At 37.7% G+C, this 15,595-nt stretch overlaps 1 protein-coding gene across 2 annotated transcripts in view; it reads left to right on the forward strand.

Moving 5' to 3' along the window:
- The window catches only part of LOC145978427 (protein argonaute-2-like), a 97,777-nt gene that overhangs the window by 16,271 nt on the left and 65,911 nt on the right, over positions 1-15,595 (forward strand). For both annotated transcript variants that reach the window (XM_083111065.1, XM_083111074.1), the window contains exons 2-6: positions 12-46; positions 3,155-3,340; positions 5,998-6,726; positions 12,396-12,669; positions 14,286-14,391. In XM_083111065.1, the coding sequence (XP_082967191.1) occupies positions 34-46; positions 3,155-3,340; positions 5,998-6,726; positions 12,396-12,669; positions 14,286-14,391 (1,308 nt within the window). In that variant the 5' untranslated portion in view covers positions 12-33. The remainder of the gene's footprint in view (positions 1-11; positions 47-3,154; positions 3,341-5,997; positions 6,727-12,395; positions 12,670-14,285; positions 14,392-15,595) is intronic.

The raw sequence follows: 15,595 nt of genomic DNA on the forward strand, positions 1-15,595 counted from the left end.
TCTCTTTTCAGATATATTCAACAGACCAGTGAAATGGGCAAGAAAGGTAATACTTGATTCTATATAACTTCTTTTATACCTATATCTGAAAGAATGCATACTTTTGATTTGAAATATTTTTATGTATATGTACTTGGGTGCATAGGTGTGGGCAAGGGTGGGGGGGGGGGCAATTGTAATACCCTGATAATAGTGTTGCCCCCTCAAAAAACACCACTTGAATTTGAAATTATTGCATTAATATAAATCAAATTATACTTACGTTGAAATTCGATTTCTAAGGGGAGGTGTGGCAATCCTTGCCCCCCCCTCCTTCCAGAAGTCCATGTTTCTCCCACATTATTGTACTTTCACCTAGAAATGTAGTGGTGATGATTGCCATTATGGTTATTAAACGATTAAGTATTTTCAAGCTGATTAAAGTTCAAAGCAACTACGAGGGAAGTTAAGGTGGTGCAGTGCTGCAACCACAGGAGGCAATGGGCATTTTCCCACCCCAATCTTGGATGGAAATCAATTCTAGGGGCCAAGGGGTGGAAACATTGAGGTAAATGAAAGCTAGATTAGTCGAGTCTAAGAGTAGCAGGACAAAAGGATACTCAAGATGGAATTAGTTTCCACGTCTTTCTTGCATTATTTCTTCAGAGCACCTGCAGGGGAACACAGAAGTGCAATTGCTCCCCTCGATATCAAATTTTATACAAATTAAAATGAATTTTGTGAAATTTTCTTGCTTGCTTCTCTCGCAATATTTGCATTTCTTATAGTCTTGTCAAGTTCAGAGCTGTAGCTGGAGTTGACCCTAGATGCCAAAGGATCTAAATGAAAAAAAATTGTAGAAGAAAATGCCATGGTGTCCCATGAAATTTTTTTGTGCCATATTAAGTCAATATTGTTTTCAGTTCGCAAAAATTTGGATCTAAAAATGTTCTTGCTCACTTTGCTCGCAATTTTATTCTTTTCTGTAATGCATTGTAAATTACCAGAGAGAGAAGTTATAACTACTAAGTACTTCAGACTGTTGCTGCTAAACAGTTTTGTCTTAAATGTATGAACACAATTTTTTTTGAGGAAAAAAAAGTTAAAGTAAATGACAGTGTCTCTTGAATTTGGTAGCGAGTTATTGTTTTTGGTTTAGAAATAAATAAATTTATGGACAACTTGGTTGCTTCATTTGCAATACATCTGTTTCTATAAGGCATATGCTCTGCAAGTTTATATCGCGCGCACACAAAAAAAAGCATGATCTGTTATTGGTTATATGTACAATGTAGTGTATTGTCTGCTTCTATTACACTGTTTGGTTTCAATTAACAAATTGCTTCAGTAAACCAGAATTGAAATCTTGGTCTGACCATTTTTTGGTGACAATCGCACTCCCCTATCTTTGCACAGAACTGTAAACATAGGTCTTCAACAAACCTTTATTGCCTATCAATGTGTGCAACAATAAGCCTCCCCCTTCCTAGTTGGCTGCTTCAACCCATCCTCCCACACTTTATTCAATGTGTGCCCCATGCTGACCCATGTCTCATCTCAACATGTTTCTTCTCAAGGCAATATCTTTTAATACCAAGTAAATACTTTTTTTTTTTCTTGCGGTGAAAATGAATGCACCTTTTTCCAAATGAGTCGCTTGGAGAAATCATCCAACACCACCATTCTGGAATGCATCCTTTAGCAAGGGACCACTTTTGTCTGCTGTTTTCATATTACAAGTTTAAAAAAAATTAACAACTTCATTACATCAGTGGAACTGACACCTGTCAACATGGGCATTATTCTCATCACCTTACTTCCTATTTCCTTTCGATGGTGTTGCCATAATCAGTAATATACATTTGAAACAACTTGTTGATTTTGAAGAGCTTTTTTCTTTGGATGATGTCTAAAATGTCACTCTGGCAAAACCACATGCTGAACAGGAGACCTCGATTCAACCATTCTCGGCACTGCAAGGAAGAATATGTTCACAGGAGGACTCGCAGCATTCATTGGATACCTTTCAGGGTATTCGTAATACTTCTTCATTTGTTGCTTGAAATGAAATCCAATTTGAAGTTTTTTCCTAAGAGAAAGAAGTATATTTAATTTATTCCAAGCAAATTGCTTATTTGTGTGATTTTGATTGTTTCTGCGAAATTGTATCATCTTACAAATCAGCTTCTCAAAGTGTGTAAAAATTCGCCCTCTTCTGTTTGTTGTCTGAGGAGCTGGATATGTTCATCTTCTTTTATCATCTTTACTTTGGGGTTTTCTTTTCTGGTTTGTAGGTTCACCTGAATAGATAGGAGAAAATTTAGATCTTTCAGATGAGGAGAAAATGTAGATCTTTCAGAACCTTCGTCTACACAGTGGATTCTAGGATGATCAGACTTCATCTTTATCTCCAACCTATTCACCTGGGCAGAAATATGTGCAATTTCATTACAGATATGACCAACGCCTAAGGAAAATTTGTTTTGTTTAGTTGCCATGGGTTTCATATGTTTTCCTTAATTTTTCTGCTTCCCTCTGTTCCTTTTATATTCTCCGCCACTTTCTCTGTCACCTTCTTGTTAAAGGTATCCTCTTACTTATCTGTTACCTGCCGATTCACATTTTCAAACACTTCCTTCCTGAAATTGTTTCTTAACAATAACCTGGGTGATTGTTTCTTAACAATAACCTGGGTGAATGCTGTCAGCTTCACAATAGTTAGATGTGTTGTATACAAATGCATTGATGACACTTAAGCAGAACAACAATATGCACTTTTGACAATTTTACATTTGCAAACATGATGGTAATAATTGTTTTGAAGATGTGAATGTTATGCATTTGAGGTAATTATGCTCTTGGTACAAGCTATTTTAAACTTGAACCATTTGCACAAGTCTGTGTGAATGTAAATAATACTCATCAATAAATGCTTTTTACTAAGTTGTGGACACTACTGATTCAATACTACACTGCTAACTGCATCTAAAAATAACTACATGTACTGCCAAACAATGGAAACCCTGGTTATATTGTGCACATGCCCGCTCAGTGACTCCTCGGCAAGTTCAATACTGTTTGTTCCAGCTCATATTATAAATGCTGATCACCGATTCCCTCCCAAACCTATCTTTTTATCTGTTTTCCGCAGTCCACTAACCTTTCTATCTTGCAGGGAAAAAGAAGCCTCAAAAGGAAGGTGGTGAACAGAAACAAGGAGCAGATGCTCCACCTCCTAAAGCCCCTTCAGAAGGTCAAGGGCGTGGAAGGGGAAGTGAAGAAGCTGGTCCTTCACGAACACCTGGTCCACCACCAGGAGGACAGAGACAGGAGCAAAGGAGAGAACCTGAACGTAGACCAGGTATGGTACCTACAAACAATAATTGCGATGCTACTTTGCCATCAGTAGAGCCCGAATTTGTATGTAATTACATATTGTATTCCTTTCTAGATACATACTTTGAACAGAAAAATGTCAATGAATTATATAACTGACACGATTTTGCATAAGTTTTATGTCACATATTTGCCAGGATTTTACATATTTCCTAATCTACTTTACATAAAACAACATGTTTTGGTAATGTTTTCCTATGTTTTCGATCTCTGAAACATGATGAAGAAAATTTGTAGCTCATGTGATGTCATATTTTCTAATCAATGATATGCATAGTGCTTATGGTCACCTAAAATTGACTGCAAAGTTGAAAGACAGGCTGACGACCAAAAAAATATGGAAACTGTTATTTATCAAAATATGCTGGAGTTATTCTGGTTACATATTTTCATTTCACTTTTAGGTTTAGCAAAGCACCTTGACGTCAGTGGACAAGAAAGCTACTTTTCTGTACATAGTGAGCTACACAATATGTTCCCTTGTACAAAGAGTACAAAAGTATTTTCTGTAGACTCTCTTGTTTTACAATTTGTTTTGAAAGTTACAAAGAGTTGTCTTACATATTTTCATATTCTACAATAATTTGCAATGTGAAAAGTAATTAATAGTTGACAAAATTGGTTTCTTAAATATGTACGCTTTGCTGTGCTTTTTTGAGTTTATACATTTGATACAAGTTTTAATTTGAACAACTTATGTCCCTAAAATCATGTCAAATATGTTCAAATAAAATAAATATCTAGCAGAATTCTTGAAATTGCTTGAATCTCGATTGTTATTAACATTACATATTCTTTGATACAACATATTTAGCTACGTATCCTTTTGATAATACATATTTAGGTACATATTTTATCAAGTTTTGCTACATATTTTGTACTTTGATATTACATAAAAATCCGGGGTCTTAATCATCAGCTCTATCATTTGAAAATGTGTAATTACAAATCTTGCCTCCTGACTCGTATAATTTCTGTAAATACTATCACCCAATATGTTGTTACTTTTTAACATTGTTTTCTATTAAGTAATCTACCTGGTCAAGTTCCTTATGTATTGTTCAGTGAAGCTGACTTGAATGTTTTTCAGACTGGTTTCAAAGTGTATTAGAGCAGGAATGAGATTATTCTGTGATAAGTTTGCTGTTTGGCAGAGTGCAAGGATTGCTATACTCCCCATAGAGAGAGTTCCCTACTTTCCACATTTGAATATCTGTGGCAAGCTACCAAGGGTGAATTGTGTTCATGATATTTTTGGTTCATAAAAACTTGAACTTGAAATAGTGAAATTATTTTTTTTAAAAGGCAAAGGAGAGGTTATTAAAATAATTTATATTACCCTAACCATGTATTTGCAGGATCTTTCACTTTGGGAAAATTTTAAGGTTTCAAAGTAATTATTTTCTTGTTTGAGTGTATGTTAATAACAGGAACATATATTCTGGGCTAGCTAGGATATCTGTGAAGCCTGAAGCTCAAAGACTAAAATACAGAAGAACAATCTATGAAATTATGGTAAAACTGTTCATTTTGATAAGATGATGAATGTGTTTCTGGAGTTGGCAATCTTAGAATTTTGCAACCAACTGTCATTGGCATGGCAACATACCATCCTTGAAAATGTCAAGAACACTTATTAATTCTCCATTCCTCCATAACCTAGAACCTTAGTGAAGTGGCATGCCCAAGGGGGGTTGGTGGGGGTTATAACCCCCTTTTTTGGTCCAGTATTTCTGAAAAAAAGAACGTCAAAGGTAGGAAAATATGGCGAAATGAGGGGTGACTACTTAATAAAAAATGTACACACAACCCCTCCCTTTCTAAAATCCTGGGCAAGCCACTGTGTAGTGAGGTTGACCAGAACTTGGACTCAGCATACACACTGGTTTATAACTAAACATAAACATTGAACACTTATGTATATACCTCTACTAGTCCTTAAAAATACCAATAGTTGACATGGATGAAAGAAAATCACTTGTGCATAAGGTCATTCTTTTCAATTGTGCTGATTAATATTCTAAAATTTATTATCTTTATTGGAACATTATTGATTGTAAATGTCAAGATTTAGTTGTGTGAAACTGAGAATTCTATGATTGGAGGGATATTATTGCTTCTTGAAATATTGACCAGGGTATCCACCACCTATGGTGGGAGATGCAGTCATGGAGATGTGGTGTTGCTAGACTTTTCCTCAAGGTCGTTGCCAGGAATTGCAGTGTGTAGCCAACCATTCATGGCCCCTGAAAATGTTCCTGCGAGCTACCCTATTACAGCATTTTTTAATCTGTATTTTTCTGTATTTGATTTTCTAGAAGTTTGCTTAACCACTGTGAATATTCGAAAATACAATAAATCTTATTTTTAATGTGCTTTTTATTCTTGTAGTGCATGCCCCAGAAACTTTTTACGTAGGCAGTCATTGAAGTGTATAGTGACAAGCCATGTAAAGTTGTGTGCATATTGTGTAAGCTTGAAGTTTCTGGGGGTGGGGGGAGACTAAAATAAAATGTTGGTGAAAGAATAAAAATCAGTTTAAAAATAAGATTTATTGTGTTACTTAATAATACTATTTTTTAAGAACCAGTGTTATGTGTGTCTTGTTTTTTCTTTTTTCAGAGGAGAGGAGAGAAACTGAATGGTCAGAAGTAACAGGAAGATCATTCACACAACAAGCGGGTGCTAGCAGAACACCTTCGGAAGCAAGTAGTGAAGGGGGAGGATGGGGAGGCAGTGGATGGGGTGATAGGGGCAGAGGAAGAGGGGATGATAGGGGTAGGGGAAGAGGCTTTGGTAGAGGCGGTGGATGGGTTGATAGAGGCAGAGGAAGGGGTGATGATAGAGGTGGTGGATGGAGTGATAGGGGTAGGGGAAGAGGTGATGATAGAGGTGGTGGATGGGGTGATAGGGGTAGGGGAAGAGGCGATGATAGAGGCAGAGGAAGGGGTGATGATAGAGGTGGTGGATGGAGTGATAGGGGTAGGGGAAGAGGTGATGATAGATGTGGTGGATGGGGTGATAGGGGTAGGGGAAGAGGCGATGATAGAGGCAGAGGAAGGGGTGATGATAGAGGTGGTGGATGGAGTGATAGGGGTAGGGGAAGAGGCGATGATAGAGGCAGTGGATGGGTTGATAGAGGCAGAGGAAGGGGTGATGATAGGGGCAGGGGAAGAGGAGGATTTGGAAGGGCAGAAGGGAGAAGCTATGCAGCTGAAGAAAGAGCACCGCCTGGTGCAGGTGCACCTGCTTGGGTCCAGGAGAGTAGACCAAGTACTCCTGCTGCTAGCCAAGCAGCCCCGTCAGCATGGGGAAGACAACCTGCAGGTCCTGCTTCAGGTCCACCAAGAGGTAACTACTGCTTTACTTTATTAAAATTTGTAAATAAATGCTTGCATGCTCATGTTTTTTCAGTTAGATGTACTTTGTCATGGTCTAATTGTAGATTGTGTGATATGGATGAATTTTTGTGAATATATGTTTGCGTTTCAAATAAAAGAGGGACTGTGATATTTCTTAAGGTGTCCATAAATAAAAGTGGTTCTTTATATGATTCATTTGATGTTTACAATTTCATATTTCATCTCTGTGAACACCAAAACTTACAGTATTTCTCAGCATCAGAGAAAAAAAATCTAGAAAGTCGGAAAGCAAACAGTGATGATGGGATTAGATGCTCTAACGAGGTGAAAACAAAAGCCCAAAACATTTTTCTGTCGTGGAGTTCAGTTTTCTTTTTTGCAAGGTGCTTCAATGCAATTTTTAAATTCAACAAAATAGATCCTTGTTTTAATGAGACAAAATGCAATCATTGCCATTGGCCTAATGTTTAGCAGATGGCAGTTTCTCCTGCATGTAAGTCTCTTCAGATGGGAGGTTTTCAAATGGCAAGTTCTGCTCACATGCATACACACAGATGCACATGTGCTGGGGTTGCATTTGTTTTTTTCTCAAAGAATTGCACTCTTGTGAGAAGGGAAATTTTGTTATCCCCCTTTCCAAGAAACACAGGAGAACCCGTACAGCCCCTGAAATAAATGGAAGTGAATAAAAATATTCTAAAGTGTATCACTGTTAAGGTCCTACGACCATGTGAACTTTTGTTGATAATTGCTCAGTAGTTCATTGCAAAAGATTTCTAATTGTATTATGCAATACTAAAAAAAAAAAAGACTGATAAATATGAGGGTGGATCAAACGAAAACTGAACAGTGGATGTATTGGGTTATATTTATGTATGTGTGTGGCGACAACTCTGTGTAGAGGTAGAACGGGAGGTAAGGAAGGAAACCCCTGCTACATAATAGACTCACCCTAGATAGTCGCCCGTGACCATGTGATATGCATAGGCAGTCGGACAGCAGTATGGTCCAACAAGCAATCGAGGCTGAATGGCTCAGCCTGTTGTCTTCTGGAGTGGTTTTACTGCACGACAACACACAGCCACATACGTCAGCTGTTACAAAGTACACGTTGGCAACGTTTGGATGGACAGTGTTGGAACACCCACCGTATAGCCCTGATGTATCGCCATGCGACTTCTATATCTTTGGTCTGTTGAAAAAGGCATTGAAGGGTCGGTGCTTCCACTCGGACAATGACGTCATGGACAATGTTCGCATCTGGTTCCGATCTCAGCCAAAGGAGTTATACGAGCAGAGTATTCACCGCTTGGTGAAACAGTGGGACAACTGCTTGTGTAAAGCCCCTATCACACGGAACTGGATTTCTAGTAGGAATGCCCTAGTTGGCGCTGAACTGGCATTCTAGGTAGAAATCATGGCTGCCTGGCTGACAGCTTGACTGGTTTTGAGGAATAGGACATGTTCTAATTGCTACTAACTTTCTTCGACTAGATTCTGTGCAACACCCAATCAGAGCAAAGTTTGGCCATGTGAAGATAATCTGCGAGTTTGCAAAGTAGCGTTTTTTGTCTCTGGTTTCCGAGTGCATACAGCATGAAAGGCATCTCGAGTTTCACCATCTATGGTGAGTGTACGGTGTTTACAATTGAAAAAGTTAAAATATTATTCCATACGTGTATAGTAAACGTTGTAAAGTATGTATTTTATCAGAGCCATTCTTCTCTACCTAAAACATTTAATACGAAGCGATATTCCTCTCGGTTAAATAGTTATAGTACTTTAAAAGTGTGAAGTGATACGTTGTTTACATCTCGCGCGGCCGCCATTATGGGAATGAAAGACTATCAAAACAAGTACCATGTGAGGTGAAAACTAGCAAATGGGTAGCCAGTCCAGCGTCAACTAGAACATTCCTACTGGATATCCAGTTCCGTGTGATTCAGGCTTAACTTTGGAGATTACATTTAAAATAAACCTTGTTGATTTCATTCTGTGGCCCCTCCCTGTTCAGTTTTCATTTGATTCACCCTAATAACAACAACCCATGGTGCAACTGCCTTGAGGGTCTAGGCCTACCTACAGACTGCCGGCCTCAATCCCACATGTCTCGAGCAGAGATGGTCTATACTCCAACCAGCAGTGAGGGGCTGATGTCTGTTCAGCATGATCTGCAGCGTGAACCCAAAGCCTGTTACCTTAGGCAGCATGGCAATGGTGCGGGACATAAACACATGGCAGGTGCCAATAAGTACCCTAGCCTAGCAGTATGCTAGGTTATCATTGATTGTATTGTGAGGGACTGTGTATACATGTGTGAATGGTCCAGGACAAGAACCTGATAAGGTACATTTTACTGCTTTTAGAGGAGATCAGAAATTTCAAGAGATATTAAATTTTCATGGATTATCATGCTGATTTAGCATGACAATTTGACGTATAATAGAAACAAACATAACTTGTGATTTGGATCTATTTAATGCCATCAATAACAGCAAATCAATAAATAGATTTATCAGGTTTTTCCTTGTACTCTTCATGTGTAGATTGTCTAATAGTTGCAAACTGGATTTCTCACCATGCATGAAATAGGGGTCAAGCAGTGTTGGATGAAAATTTTAAAAAATAAATTTGTTAAGGCAATTTTTAATTTTTTAATATTTTTTTTCTTTTTGTAAATTGAAAAGAAAGTCTAATATGTTCTCAAGGAGTGGTGTTTTGTGCTATGTAAATTCGAGTAGATTTACTAGATTACCAGATGAATTGATAATTTTTAGCTATTGCATAATACAGTTTTGTTTTATATATAATTAATTATAGGATAGTTTTCAATTAAGAATGATTGAAGGTACTTAGCATTGCTACATTTTGGAATTTTTCTATTCACTTCCATTTGATGTGGAAATTGCAGGTCCTCCCTGAAAATATATTTTTTCTTTATGTAATTGCACCTGGATTGAGATGAAATTTCAACATACTTTGTATGAAAGTCCTAGCTTTTCCATCCAAAAAAAAAGCCAACAAGACAATGAATAGTTCTCATGAAACATTAACAATATAATAAAAATGAATGCAATTTCAATATGGCGATTTTCCCCCCTCCAGAAATCATGCAATGTAATTTATGAATGGGTTATTGTTAAGCTTCAACCACCTTTTTTGCTGCTGTATTTTACTTCTACATGTAACAATGAACATAAAATGATACATGTTCACAACCTATGACTGTTGGTGTCCAATGGGCGATGTCCAATTTTCGAAATTACCTGATAAATATGATTAGTTTCGAATTTTCCATTTTATAGTGGAAGAGAGATTGATATTGAGATTTAGATTGAGAGAGAGTGTGTGTGTCTTCTTCGGAGCTAGGCGGAAAATCACCTACTAGCAATTGTGCATATGTAAGAAGTGGCGGAGTTGTTAGCATATGAACATAAAATGATACATGTTCACAACCTATGACTGTTGGTGTCCAGTGGGCGATGTCCAATTTTCGAAATTACCTGATAAATATGATTAGTTTCGAATTTTCCATTTTATAGTGGAAGAGAGATCGATATTGAGATTTAGATTGAGAGAGAGTGTGTGTGTCTTCTTCGGAGCTAGGCGGAAAATCACCTACTAGCAATTGTGCATATGTAAGAAGTGGCGGAGTTGTTAGCATATGAACATAAAATGATACATGTTCACAACCTATGACTGTTGGTGTCCAATGGGCGATGTCCAATTTTCGAAATTACCTGATAAATATGATTAGTTTCGAATTTTCCATTTTATAGTGGAAGAGAGATTGATATTGAGATTTAGATTGAGAGAGAGTGTGTGTGTCTTCTTCGGAGCTAGGCGGAAAATCACCTACTAGCAATTGTGCATATGTAAGAAGTGGCGGAGTTGTTAGCATATGAACATAAAATGATACATGTTCACAACCTATGACTGTTGGTGTCCAGTGGGCGATGTCCAATTTTCGAAATTACCTGATAAATATGATTAGTTTCGAATTTTCCATTTTATAGTGGAAGAGAGATCGATATTGAGATTTAGATTGAGAGAGAGTGTGTGTGTCTTCTTCGGAGCTAGGCGGAAAATCACCTACTAGCAATTGTGCATATGTAAGAAGTGGCGGAGTTGTTAGCATATGAACATAAAATGATACATGTTCACAACCTATGACTGTTGGTGTCCAGTGGGCGATGTCCAATTTTCGAAATTACCTGATAAATATGATTAGTTTCGAATTTTCCATTTTATAGTGGAAGAGAGATTGATATTGAGATTTAGATTGAGAGAGAGTGTGTGTGTCTTCTTCGGAGCTAGGCGGAAAATCACCTACTAGCAATTGTGCATATGTAAGAAGTGGCGGAGTTGTTAGCATATGAACATAAAATGATACATGTTCACAACCTATGACTGTTGGTGTCCAGTGGGCGATGTCCAATTTTCGAAATTACCTGATAAATATGATTAGTTTCGAATTTTCCATTTTATAGAGGAAGAGAGATTGAGATTGAGATTTAGATTGAGAGAGAGTGTGTGTGTCTTCTTCGGAGCTAGGCGGAAAACCACCTACTAGCAATTGTGCATATGTAAGAAGTGGCGGAGTTGTTAGCATATCGCGGTACGATGCCAGGGGTTCTGGGTTTGAATTCCGGCCTGGCCATGGATGTTTGTGTGTGTTCATTCATCATATCATCACTCATCCCCATCTTGTGAAAAGTGGCAAAAAAAAAGTGAAGTAAAATAAAGCAAATCAATCAAAAATCAATCAATCTATAAGAAGCTGAGCATCACTGTATTCAAAACATCACTAATTCACGTGGGAAATGGGGCGGGGGTGGGGGTTGGGAAACAAAAAGAGTAAGAAATTGTTACTGATTCTATGGAATGTTCACAACATTGATAAAAGAATCATTTGTTAACTTACGCTGTGTTACAATTTGAACATAGAATTTTCAAAATTTCGTACATGCAATATTACAACAGGGGATCACAGTCACCAGGCTGAAATTTTTAGTCGGCCTGGCGACCGGGATTTTTCGAGCCCTGTATATATATATATATCTATATCTATATATGTATGTGTAGGTAGGTGTTTTCCTGGCAGCGAATGATGATGAAGTTTTCTTGGGATATCAGCCTTGGATATTTTCCAGATGTTTTTTAATGCAAGGTGGCAACACTGCTCTTCTTATACATTATTATTTTTGCCCTAAGAAATATATGCATATTTTCAATGCAACTTTGCATGATTGTAGGAGTATACCACACTATATGCTATATTTTTTCATTCACTTCGGCCTATTGACATGCCCACAGGCCATCTGAGTATAGATTTTTGTGTAAAATTTTCTTCTGCGAGGTAAACTATATATTTTTCTTGTTAAGAGCTCTACCATTCTGGAGGAAAAAAGGATTTCCCATTAGTTCTCTTGCTACGATTTTTTTGTACATCGCAGCAAGTTTGAAAATTATGCGTGTGAAAAGTTCCCATCCAGATAGGCTAACATGTAGGGCAAGTTCCTTGTGCCAGAAGTTGATGAGTTGTAATCAAGTCAGAATTATGTTGAGTGGGATGACATGAGGTGTTGATTTTTGTCTGTATATACTGTAAATGATATTTCCACAGTATAATATGTAATTATTTGTTCATTCTCACAGAAAGTTCTCCTCAGCAACCACCAGTCCAAAAGCAACCACCAGTCCAAAAGCAACCACCAATCCAAAAGGTTACTGAACATTTTAAAGATGTAAGTTTGAAGCCTCCTCAACCACATCAAGGTCCAAATTTGCCTATACCAAAACGTATAGGCCAGGGAACATCAGGAAGGAAAACACTTTTGGAAGTAAATTATTTGCCTGTGAAATTGTCAAATATAGCAATTGTACATTATGATGTGGATATGAAACCAGATCGTCCAAAATTTATTCTCAAGTAAGTTTTTTTCCCCCTCTTAGGTTATTGATCAAATCACACAATGTGTATCACCAGCTACATATCCCGATTTTTTTTTCTGTTTGTGTTGTACACTCCTGTTCAGATAAAATGGCACAAACTTCAGCTCTCCAACCTTATAAAATGTGCCACTTCAAGTGAACAAGAGTCTACTATCATAATGTTAAAAAATAATAGTGTATGAGGGTTGTTTGAAAAGTTCTAAGAATGAGAAAGAAAAACGCCTGCTGAATTTGGTTTCATGTTGCTACATAGTCTTCCTTAAGAGCACTGCACTTATCAATCACTTTCCACAAAGACATTTTTTTAAGCTGTGGAAAGAGATGAAAGTCTTTGGGTGCCAGGTCAGATGAATATGGGGTGTTCACAAGGGTGCCTGCAGGATTTTTTCTCTTGGGGGGGGGGGCACAGCAGTGCTTAAAGTGGGGGAAATGTAAAGTGATGCTTTCTCCCAGTGAAGAGAATTCTCATAAATCATCCCAGCACTAGGATGATTTTGATAGGTACTTAATCAATCCGCTATCTTTCACAGCATTTTTCATCCATGTTTTCACACTGCACTTTCACCAGGAAGGGGGCCAAGTGCCCCACTTTCCTGCCCCCTTGTGGGCACCCTTGGATGTTGACAGCAAATCATACTTCAACTGGTAGATTTTTGCCATTCCAACACATTTGTATGGGGGCATGCATTATCCTGATGCACGATGATTTTTCTCCACAAATATTTGTGTCCAGTTGGAAGATAATCTATCAACGGGATGCCCTTTGCATCCCAAAAAAACAATTCCATGATTTTTTCCTCAGAACAGACTTTTTGTTTTGTGAATAAAGATGCTTCCACTGTTTTGATTGTTCTTTTGTCTCTAGCATGTAGTAGTGTATCCACGTTTCATCTGTAGTTATGAATCTTCAAACAAAATCTGTTGTGTTCCTCTTAAAATGGGCCAGACATTCATTGGACCCTCGCATCCGCATTTGCTTTTGATCGACTGTCAACAGACGCAGCGGCAACCTTCTTGTCAACATTTTTCTCATCCCCAATTCTTCTGTCAAAATATAAAATGCCTATTCACCTGAGATACCTACAATTTCATCAATGTCACGCAACTTCAGACGATGGTCCTCCCAACACCATAACATGGACCTTTTTAATCATTTCCGCCATTGTTGCTGATTTTGACAACCCACTACTTCTAAAACTCTCATGGCCATGTTTAAATTCAGTAGCCCAATTTGACATTGTGGAAAATGAAGGAGCAGAGTCCTCTAAAATGTCTTTCATATCGACGCAAATTTCTGTCACCTGCATTCCCTTTTTCATGAAGTACTGTATCACTATTCGATGTTCAGTCTTCCTCATTTTGCACTACACTCACATCTGCTCATTCTTAGAACTTTCCAAATGATCCTTGTACGTTTCTGCTACTACTTGCTTTAGGTCAGCTGAGATTTATTGTATTGTCCAGGGTTTTCTCACTTGGTACTACTTGTCAAACTTGCATAAAACAAAAGAATCTCATTACTCATTTTAGAAACAAGTATCTTTCTGTGTGGAATAACGTTACAATATATGTATCTCTTGGTTTCTTTTTTAGATACGCAATGGAAGAATTAAGAAGAACACGTTACAATAACAGATATCCAGCATATGATGGACGCAAGAATTTGTACAGTTGTGGACTTTTACCATTTGGTGAAAGAGTGAGTATATGATTGAATATGTATATTTGTGTGTGTGTGTGTGTGGGTGCGCGTGCATGTGCATGCATGCATTCATGTGAACATGCATCTCTAGCACCCTGCACTTGTAAAGTCATAGAAGTTGGAAGTGGTCCACCACTGGCAGACAGCCTACATTATATACATATATAAATCAGCCACGAATGCAACCAAACCAGTATCCCCATCCTCATTCCAACCATTACCTGCCTGCCTACCTTCCCTTCCAGACATCTACCCTACCACTCACCCACACTGATGATTTGGATAGATCCTTACGTTGTTTTGTGCCAGTTTTGTCTTAACTACATTTACCTCCATGTGCAGTCATGGACATTTTTGGGTTGTTACAACCCCATTGACTAAGTGGAATCTTTGCAACCCATAAGTGTCTGTGACTGTACATAACAATACTGCTGCCTGCCACAAAATATTTGAAAGCTTCCAGTGTGTGGTGACTTGTTTCTTGTTTTCTCCCCATTACATTACATTAGCTCCTGTATTCTTTTCTTGATTTGATTTTTGTTGCTTTTTGTTATTTAGCATTGCTTGTCTGCCCCTTTTGTCTAATTGAAACAATGATGATGAATGCTAATTAGATGAAATTGATGAAGGAACACTTATGCCCAGACCCCCATACCTGGATTCAAATCCAGAACCCTTTTTTGTATTAAACTCCACCATGGAGGTTGGCTGTACCCTTTATCTTTTGTTTAGATATGAATCTGTCTTGTGTCTAAATAACCTATGGATTGATACGGTACATTGAAAGGGAGTCTGCTGACTGGGAATCAAGCATGGATTACCGTATTTACTCATGTATTATCCACACCTTTTTTCAAAATTTTTGTGCCCAAAAACTTTGGTGCGTATTATGCACGGAACAAGTTTTTCATGTTTACGGAACCGTATCATGTTATATATCGTTGTAAAGCTTGAATTCTGTAGTTTCTGAATATGGCAACAGTATTCCCTTCAAGATGGCGACACTAATGTGCAATGCAGTTGAATAAGCTCATCACAAAATGAAGGAACGTTCTAATTTTTGTGGTACTTTGGATGAAAGGAAAGATAAGGAAAAAGAAAATAATAATTAAAATGTATTACTGGCCAAATAATATGACATATATGGAGTGTGTAAATGCCTTAATGAAAGAAATCTTGTTCTGCTAACTGCTAGTTTAAG

This window comes from Lepisma saccharinum, chromosome 1 (genome assembly GCF_977018435.1).
Source record: "Lepisma saccharinum chromosome 1, izLepSacc3.1, whole genome shotgun sequence".
Classification (NCBI taxonomy): domain Eukaryota; kingdom Metazoa; phylum Arthropoda; class Insecta; order Zygentoma; family Lepismatidae; genus Lepisma; species Lepisma saccharinum.